Source organism: Garra rufa, chromosome 6, assembly GCF_049309525.1.
Source record: "Garra rufa chromosome 6, GarRuf1.0, whole genome shotgun sequence".
Taxonomy (NCBI): domain Eukaryota; kingdom Metazoa; phylum Chordata; class Actinopteri; order Cypriniformes; family Cyprinidae; genus Garra; species Garra rufa.
In genome coordinates, this window is record NC_133366.1 from 3,998,202 (window position 1) to 4,007,989 (window position 9,788).

General features: G+C 38.0%; 1 protein-coding gene across 1 annotated transcript; it reads left to right on the plus strand.

Moving 5' to 3' along the window:
* The first annotated feature begins 2,739 nt into the window (after positions 1-2,739).
* LOC141336321 (adhesion G protein-coupled receptor E3-like) lies at positions 2,740-9,530 on the plus strand. The gene is made up of 14 exons (XM_073841893.1): positions 2,740-2,770; positions 2,855-2,905; positions 4,606-4,637; positions 4,867-4,935; positions 5,035-5,218; positions 5,331-5,450; positions 6,521-6,702; positions 6,794-6,955; positions 7,031-7,237; positions 7,329-7,561; positions 7,644-7,710; positions 7,807-7,898; positions 7,984-8,146; positions 9,450-9,530. The coding sequence occupies exons 1-14, from the start codon at positions 2,740-2,742 to the stop codon at positions 9,528-9,530; spliced, it is 1,674 nt and encodes a 557-aa protein (XP_073697994.1).
* The last annotated feature ends 258 nt before the right edge of the window (positions 9,531-9,788 follow it).

Below are 9,788 nucleotides of genomic sequence, written 5' to 3' on the forward strand. Positions count from 1 at the left end.
CACGCCAATGATTTCCTGATGTTTCCAATACACTTCCGCTTCCTTCACTGCCTCTTGCAGCTTCCACTTCCTGCCACACTTGACTACCTTGTTAGCTTGTTGTACTTTCTTGTCTTCAGACAGTAACAGTGTGCTGACTGCTCTTGCCTTAGTGGCTTTAAATTCTTCCACCACCGATGAAACTGGTAAGCGAAGCTTAGAGGTCTTGCAATACAAATTGACTGAGCTGAAAGCTGGAGGAACACCCAGCCATCTTCGCAGAAACCTACTGCACAGTCTTTCCATTGCCTCCACCTGAGTCATGGGGAAGTCGTATAGCAGGAATGGCCATTGTAATCTAGGTATAATGCCATACTGGAAGCACCATACCTTAAACCTCCCCAGCAGCTGACATTTATCAATTTCCTTGAGCCTGATGGTCAGTTGAGCTATGGTCTCTTTAAGATTGGTGCTATCCTTCAAAGTGTAGTCATAGTTTTTCCCCAAGCACCGAACTCTTTGTTCTTCAATAGTCGGAATTTTGGCCCGTTGAATACTGAAGGTATTCCTTGACAGCTTTCCTTTCAGGATACACAGGCTCCTAGATTTCCCTGGTTTAAATTGCAGCCGTGACCAGGTGGACATCTTCTCCAATGCTCTTAAGATCCACTGAGTTCCCTGGAATGAAGGAGTCATCACAGTTACATCATCCATAAAGGCTAAACAGGCCGGTAGTCTTGTGCCGTCGTCAGCTATTGGCCCTTTGCACTGTTTTTCTCCTACTTTAAGTAGTAGGTTCATGGCAGCGACAAACAAAGCCACAGATACCGTACATCCTGCCATGATACCCTTCTCAAGCCTCTGCCACTTGGTAGTAAAGTTTCCCACAGTGAACCTCATTTTCAGCTGATCCATATGAGACATCACAAGCTTGATTACTTCTGATGGTACATGGTAATGCTCCAATGCCTTGCGGATAAGCTGATGAGGTATGCTGGGGTAGGCTTTGGCAAGGTCTAGCCACACAACTGAGAGTGTTTTGTTATTCTTTTTTGCCTCCTTGATGGCCTGGCTAATCATCGATGTATGCTCTAGGCATCCGGAGTATCCTGGGACACCCCCTTTTTGGAAACTTGTGTCAACATACTCGTTGACGAGTAAATAAGTTGTTAGCCTATTAGCAATGATAGACCAGAATATTTTTCCTTCGACGTCCAGCAAGGAAATCTCCCGAAACTGATCTAATCGTGCTGAGTTCAGCTCCTTAGGAACAAAGCAACCCTCTGCTAGTGTCCAGAGCAAAGGTTCCTGCTTCTTTGTCCAAAGAGTCCGCAGAAGCTTTGCTAACCTCTTCAACAGCTTTGGGCAGTTTTTATAGATCTTATAAGTAGTTCCTGAAGGTCCTGGAGCAGAACCTGCACGAGCTTTCTTTACCACTGCTCTTTTTTCGTTCAGTGTAAAATCTGCCATGTTGAAGGGTGTGTGTGGCTTAAGACTTGGTAACTGAAAAGGGCAGTCCCCCAGAGGAATGTCCTTGTCAACATCACCATGTGCTGCTGCCACACTCTCCGCCACTTCTTCCTTTGAACATACCAGCTTCCCACTCTTTGGCTTTCCGAGAAGGTCAGCTGTGAAGCAAAAGGGATTGTCAAAGAAGACCTTTCTCTGGCGACGCTTCTCTCTCTGCCTCTTCCGAATTGCTGCCTCCTTACATTGCTGAAGAAATCTCTGTCTCAGTTCCAAGCGTAGTTCATTCAGGGCTTTCTTCCCCTCTTCATCTGCCTCTTGCCATCTTTTCCTAAGCGACCTCAGTTCCTTCTGCAATTCTGCTATCTGCTGTTGCCTCCTACAGGGACCTGCTGGTGGTTTAACCTTCCTCCCCTCCTTCACTCCAAAGATGTCGAGACATGCCTGAAATCCATCAAAGATTGTTTTCATGCAGAACAAAATAATGCTTAATTGGAGTCTAATTTGACATCTGTTTTTTTTTTTATATACAGTTTCTTTACAGCCAGTCACTTCCACAACATCTACTAGTTCTACTTCTACAGGTGAGGATGATTCTATACTGAATGTGGCCTTTAAAAAATCATCCATCGAAGATTGTTTTCATGCAGAACAAAATAATGCTTAATCCGAGTCTAATTTGACCTTTTTTTATTTTACAGTTTCTTTACAGCCAGTCACTTCCACAACATCTGCTAGTTCTACTTCTACAGGTGAGAATGATACTGAATGTGGCCTTTTAAAAGAAATCCATCGAAGGTTGTTTTCATGCAGAACAAAATAATGCTTAATCCGAGTCTAATTTGACTTGTTTTTTTTTTTTTTTTTTTTTTTTAGTTTCTTTACAGCCAGTCACTTCCACAACATCTGCTAGTTCTGCTTCTACAGGTGAGGATGATTCTGAATGTGGCCTTTTAAAAGAAATCCATCGAAGGTTGTCTTTATGAAGAACACAGTAATGCATCATCTGAGTCTAATTTGACATCTGTTTCATCTTTTATTTATTATTATTATTATTTGTTTTACAGTTTCTTTACAGCCAGTCACTTCCACAACATCTGCTAGTTCTGCTTCTACAGGTGAGAATGATACTGAATGTGGCCTTTTAAAAGAAATCCATCGAAGGTTGTTTTCATGCAGAACAAAATAATGCTTAATCCGAGTCTAATTTGACTTTTTTTTTTTTTTTTTTTACAGTTTCTTTACAGCCAGTCACTTCCACAACTTCTACTAGTTCTACTTCTACAGGTGAGAATGATGCTGGACTGGACTGTGATATTGAAACGTGACCCTCCATAATCAGTTTCTTCATAAGGAACTCATAATTAATTCAGTACCTGAGTCTAATTTCAATTTTGTATTCTTTCAGCTTCTTCACACATGGTCACTTCCACAACATCTACCAGTCCCCCTACTATAGGTGAGCATGTTTCTGGATTAGAACGTGCCTTTCAAAAAAGCTCCTCTGAATTACCATCATGATGATTTCAGCATCAGAGTCTGATTTGAAGGGGTTATGTTGCTACAAAGAGCATTGTTTTGTGTATTTGTTGTAATGCAATGTGTTTATGCAGTTTGAGCCCCTTACCATGCGGTTTTTCAGTGCAACGAGACAGAAACAATAAAACCCGTTATCAATTAGACATTTGTTGCATCCAGTGGGGACATAACTACTGATTACAATTACTCATATTGTTTTTTTATGTGCTGCGTCATGCCGCGTAAACATAACACCATGTCTGCATTTGCATTCGTAGAACAAGAAACAACAAGCACTACTCTACACTGCTAAACTTGTATTTGAATAGTCAGTAGAAAGTTCTTTAAATATGAAAACGTACTAACAGGCTGTGAGTCAGACGTGCCAGACTGTCCTTGCACATTGGAATTGCCCAACTTTATAGCCTTAACCCTTTGTGTACAGCTGGCATTGTAAGCTGCTTTCCCAGGTTCAAGTAAAAAAGCCCTATGGGAAATGCACATCACCTGTTTGAATATATGCATTGTACTGTTCCGGAACAATGTTGTAAATATAACTTAACCACTGATTTCCAATTGTACTTTCACTTTTGCGATGAAACACACTGTGTCTCCACAACATGCCTGCAACAATACTGCAGCCGGTAAAAGTTTCGCCTTCTGTCTTTCCATATACATATGGGTGGTGTTCTGCTAAACAACTCACCCTGTGACGTAGACAAGTGGGAGCGTGTTTGAACAAGCTGTTTTAGGGAGCTGTGGCTGAGTGTTAACTTTTATTATAAATATTTATTTTGTTTTGAGACTTTAAGCTTTGCAACTTTACAGATCGTATCTACACAGCTCGTAACACTCCAAAGACAAAGGAAAACAAGAAACTGCATTATATGACTCCTTTAACATCTGTTTCTATATGTTGTTATTTCAATTCCTTTCCCACTAGTCACTTCCATAGCACCTACCAGTAATACATCTACAGGTCAGTGTGATGCTGGATTCCTTTCATTCTAATGTTTTGGTGCTGTTTTTTTGTCTCGCTAATGTAAGATAAGATCAGTCACTAACACATAATCGTGCAGTTTGAGTTTTCATGTTGCATATTGTGCGCCATTTACATTGTGTGCTTTGTCCATTTTTAATGACTACCTTGAAGTTAGAAAGATATGACATTGGCGATAACAGTCAGTATTAACATTTTAAATGCAAATTGATTCACAAATTTGCACAACACAAAAACAGTTTTATAAACATTTAATTTAATACTCCCAAATTATATAATTAATTCAATGCTATTGACAGCCATTGATGCAGATCTTATAATTGCAACTAAATTATAGTTTGGTAATAGTCATGGTTGCAACTGATCTCATTTAATGTTTGGCTATCCTATACTTGCATTTTTGTCTGTTCAAAACTTGGTATAAGTTTATTGGAGGCAATGATTTCAGCATCTAGAATAAACCTGTTCGTATTTGCCAAGTAGTGTATGTCTTCAATTTTAGAATTAATATATAAAACACTTTTTGTAAATCAATCCACAACTGATTATTCCCACAACACTACTACAACCACAGTATGACCCAGTCCCACAGAAATTATTTCTGAAAGAATTTAATTCATGAATACTTTCCCCCATTCCAGGTCCATATATCTCAGCACTAGAACAATGCAAGGTAAGTTGTAGCAGGTTTAATTTCAGTAATGGAGTATAATGTTTACTGGTTTGTATTTTTTGAGTATTGTTGGTTCTCTGCATACAGAAATACGATATGTAGGAGACAACTAATAATTAACTTTTATTTGATTTAAAACATTATCAAAATTACCAAATACTCCACTGTGCACACAGGGTCGTTATTTAGGTATTATTTGTAAAGCTTTTTTTTTTTTTTTTTTTTTCAGACTACAGGACAATGTGCTGATCTTCTTGGCCAGATAGAGAACATGACAGAAGCAGAAGGGCATTCGATTGTAAGTCAAAAAGTCAATTTACTACATAAATTGTTACATAAAAGTTTTCTTTTGTTACAACATTTACAAATAATCCTATTTATATGAACACTAAAACAGAATTTGGAAAACATTTTGGATGCAGTCCTCAATGCTTCTGAGGTTTCAGAGTCATCAGCAGCTGAGCCAAATAAACTGGTGTCAGATGGAAACCGTTTATTAAAAGTCAGCAAGAAACTTGTGTCCATGATGGTAAAACCGACAAACACAAATTACTCTACCAGTTTTGCTCTTGACACTGTGGGTATGTATAAAGCAAACTAAAAAAAAAAAACCTGAAATTACTTGACTTAACCTGCTCATCATGCTTACATTGTTACTACATTTTCATTGACATATCTGTACTTTTTATTTAGAGGTAGAAATCTTCATGGTTGGACCACAGACCACCTTAGAGAAAATCCCACGACTTAGCACTACAAATGCTTCTGTGGACATCGATCTCATTGGAATCGCCAAGAACAACATTGAAACAAGTACATTAAATGTTTTGATGTGATTTAATCAAATACTTTGAAGAAAGAGACATAGTACCCCTAAACAACATTTACTTAAAGGATTAGTTCACTTTCAGAACAAAACTTTACAGATAATGTCACTTCCAGGATGTTCATGTCTTTCTTTCTTCATCAGTCGTAAAGAAATTATTTTTTTGAGGAAAACAATTTAGGATTTCTCTTTATATAATGGATATGCATGGTGCCCCCAAGTTTGAACTTCCAAAATGCAGTTTAAATGCAGCTTCAAAGGGCTCTAAACGATCCCAGCCGAGGAAGAAGGGTCTCATCTTGTGAAACTATCTGTTATTTTTGAATCAAATTCCCAATTTATATACATTTTAACCTCAAATGCTCATCTTTTCTTGTCTCTGTGATGTGCATGTGTAGTGACGCGGGTCAATACAGTTAGTGTATGTCAAAAAACTGTTATCTCATTTTCTCCTACAACTTTAAAATCATCCTACATCGCTGCAGAAGTACCAACCAAGTGTTTACGAAGTAAATGTACAAAGAAGATCAAATGCCCTTTACAAAAAAAAAAAAAAAAAAAAAAAGGTAAAACAGCCATGTAGGACGATTTTAAAGTTAAAGACGAAAACGAGATGGGAGTTTTTCGACATACCCTAATCACACAGACTACACATGCGCATCGCAGAGACAAGCATTTAGGATTAAAAAGAATATAAATTGTCAATTTGTTTAAAAAAAAAATAACAGATTGTTTCACTAGATAAGACCTTTCTTCCTCAGCTGGGATCATTTAGAGCACTTTGAAGCTGCGTTTAAACTGCATTTTGTAGTTTCAAGTTCAAACTTGGGGGCACCATAGAAGTCCACTATATTGAGAGAAATATGGCATGACTGTACTGCACTGCTTTTTAGTGTTGTGTGTTTTTTTTTTTTTTTTTTTTGTTCCTGATGGGTTAAAAATTGCACATAGGCTTGTATATGACCGCAACAATCACATCATGTATGCTCGGCCTTAAAGTAGCTTTTTTATTATTATTGTTTAGTTGAATGGAAGTTTATTTATGTTTGTCACACAGAATCGGCTGCTGTGGCTTTCATGAGCTACAGCAAAATGGAGAATCTACTGAAGCCAGACTTCTTCAACACACCAAATGACACGATTAAAACCATGATGTCTACTGTAATCTCAGCTACTCTTCCCAAAACCACCAACACTACACTCACCAAACCAGTCAACTTCACCTTTCAACACATCAGAGTGAGAGACTAAATGTGCTTTTGTCCAAACTGAGCACCGATGATCATCTGAAAACATCTAATATTCAGTGTTTTAATATAATATTTTGCAGGAGTTTGATCCCAGTGGTTCTCTGTCCTGTGTGTACTGGAATATCAGCGAGTGGATTGTAGATGGTTGTTCTGTTTTAGAGACCAACAGCAGCTTCACTGTGTGTTCCTGTGTTCATCTGTCAACATTCACTCTCATCATGCAAACCAGCCGCCCACCAGAGGTACGTGAACATTTCTAGTGATCACTGAAGAACAGCACAGATTTGTCACTCATGTACTCTGACATGTTTTCTCAGGAAGACCCACTGATGGATCTGTTGGGTTTGGTGTGTGTGACCGTGGGGCTGGTGTTCTTCACTTTGGCCCTGTTGACCTTTGTCTTTTGTCGATGGAATACTAGAGTGAATAATGTGGCTCGAATCAACATCTGCATCAGTCTTCTGTTGGCTCACCTTCTGTTCCTGCTCACACAGCAGTTCCTGAGCGTCATACAGCATCAGAAGGTGAGAATGATGAAGGACAGCACAGCCTCACAGCCTACAGCTCAGCACAGCCTCACTGAGAATCATTATAACCGTCTCTCATGGTCTCCAGGTGTTGTGTGCCATGATCTCAGGCCTTCTGCACTTCCTCTTTCTCTCTGGATTTGTGTGGATGTTCATTGAAGCCGTACTGCTCTACATCTGTGTGAAGAACCTATCACAGATCAGCTCCATCAATGGGGAGGTGCTTAGCAATAGATTCCTGTGTGTGATTGGATATCTGGTTGCGCTGGTTGTGGCGGTTGTGTCTGCTGTGGTGTATCCTGAAGACTATGGAAGTGAAAGGTGAGTTTTGTTGGAGTGACGCATTGCTCCGTATCTTCATCCATGTTTATTTATTGATTATTTGACTTCATCCTCCAAATAGATGCTGGATTAAAATGGATAGAGGCTTTATCTCGAGTTTTTTGGGACCTGTTTGCATGATACTAACAGTAAATACTTTTCTCATTTAACTTATCTCAAGACTTTGTAATGAATTGCATTGTTGTCTATTTAATAGTTTTTTTGTTTTGTTTTTTACTTGGCAGGCGAACATTGTAATTTTCACCATGATCATCATCAGTCTAAATTCAACTCTAAAAAATCTCAATGCTGAAGTTTCACAGATGAAAAAAACCAAGTAACATTATGATTTAATCACTTAAAAACAATAACGTATAGACAAAGAAGACACATTAACTCTTTCTTTCTCTATTTCTCTGCAGGATTATGGTGTTTAAAACAATGGCTCAGTTTGTGGTTCTTGGTTGCTCCTGGATTCTGGGTTTATTCACTAATAACAGTAAGGTGCTGGAGATCTTCTTCCTGGTCTTGAACTCTCAGCAGGGAACCTTCATCTTCCTGATCTATTGTGTCCTCAATAATGAGGTTAGACATTTTTCTATCCCATTTTATAATGAACCATTTCAATGTTTTGAGAGACAGTATACTGAAGAAAAGAATCAGTATTTACTTCTCAAAATGCAAATCTAGGGCCTCATTTATAAAGTGTGCATACGCACAGATTTGAACTTAGGATGTGTGTACGCTTAAATCCATGCTAACGCTCATATTTGAAAAGTGCTTAGCATCACTTCAGAGTCTGAGCAGACATACACTTTTTCTTGTCAGAGTATTGCAGGATTTTGGAAATTGAAAGCTGTTCTTGCAGCACACTGTTCTAAATGAAAGGATTTGGATGATGATGGTGATCTTCTATATGTTAATCACATTAATTAGGAGCTGTTTACTAAGCAGAGAGCTGAAACCATTCACTTGGGTGCAAGTTCAAGTTCATTTGTGATTCATAGATTTCACATCAGAAGGAGAGCCATACTTGCGTTTTATGTGCGTATGTTCATTTTATGATTCACACGTTCAAACACTCTTAAAAATAAAGGTGCTTCACGATGCCATAGAAGAACCTTTTTTTGTTGTTGTTTTTTTATCTAAATGGTTCCATAAAGAAACTTTAACATCTGAAGAACCTTTTTGTTTCATAAAACATTCTTTGTGGTAAAAGAAGGTTTTTCAGATTATAAAAAGGTAAGAAAGAGGTGGTTCTTTGAAGAACCATTGACTGAAAGGTTCTTTGTGGAACCAAAAATGGTTCTTCTATGGCATCCCTGTGAAGAACCTTTTAAAGCACCTTTATTTTTAAGAGTGCATATTTGAGAGACAATCGATCAAATTTAGTATGGTTTCTGAGCAACATTTTATAAATGAGGCCCGTTGTCTCTTAAAAAAAAAAAAAAAAAAAAAAAAACATTTTTCTGTTACCTGTTTATTACACAAAAATGCTCCAGTTACTAACAGTCCCCTGGACAATTTGAGCAAGGTTCTGTTTCAAAGTTAACTTCTTGAAAATGGGCCTCAGCAGAGCACAGTCCAGGTGTCTGAGATCGAGGATAGCCCTGAACCTGAAGAACAAAGATTTTGATGAAATGACACTCGTGCATTGCTTTAATGCAAAGTCATGCAGCTACATGCAGCTTTAATGCATTTGTTCATGCAGCTACATGAACGTTAACAAATTAGGCTTCAGTATTGGGAGTTAATAGAGTTTCCCCCAAAGTGTGTTTCACAGAAATGTGAAAGACTGCTTCGAAAGGGACCTCAATTCTGGTTCATGAGTTTTAGTGGTAAATTGTTGTAAAGAAGTCACTCTGCTCCTCATCTCATTTTTCTCCAGGTCAGGCAGCAGTACAGGAGGTTCTACAGATATCTTTGCCATGTCAAACAACAGGACTACAGCATCATGTTCAGAAAGTAAAAAATAAATAAATAAATGTACGGCTATAGGGCTGATCATATATTGGTGAAGTTATGATTATGTAAAAATGCACAACAGAATTAATGTTTCCGGATGTTAGTCTTACCTCTTTTTTATTAATGTTATATGAAATAAACATATTACTAGTGGCAATATATTAGAGTAGACAGTACTGATAATGTAATGTTCCATTGATACAATTCCCTTTTAATCTTTTTTTCTTTAATCTTTACTCAATATTTTCCTTGGTGAATGGCA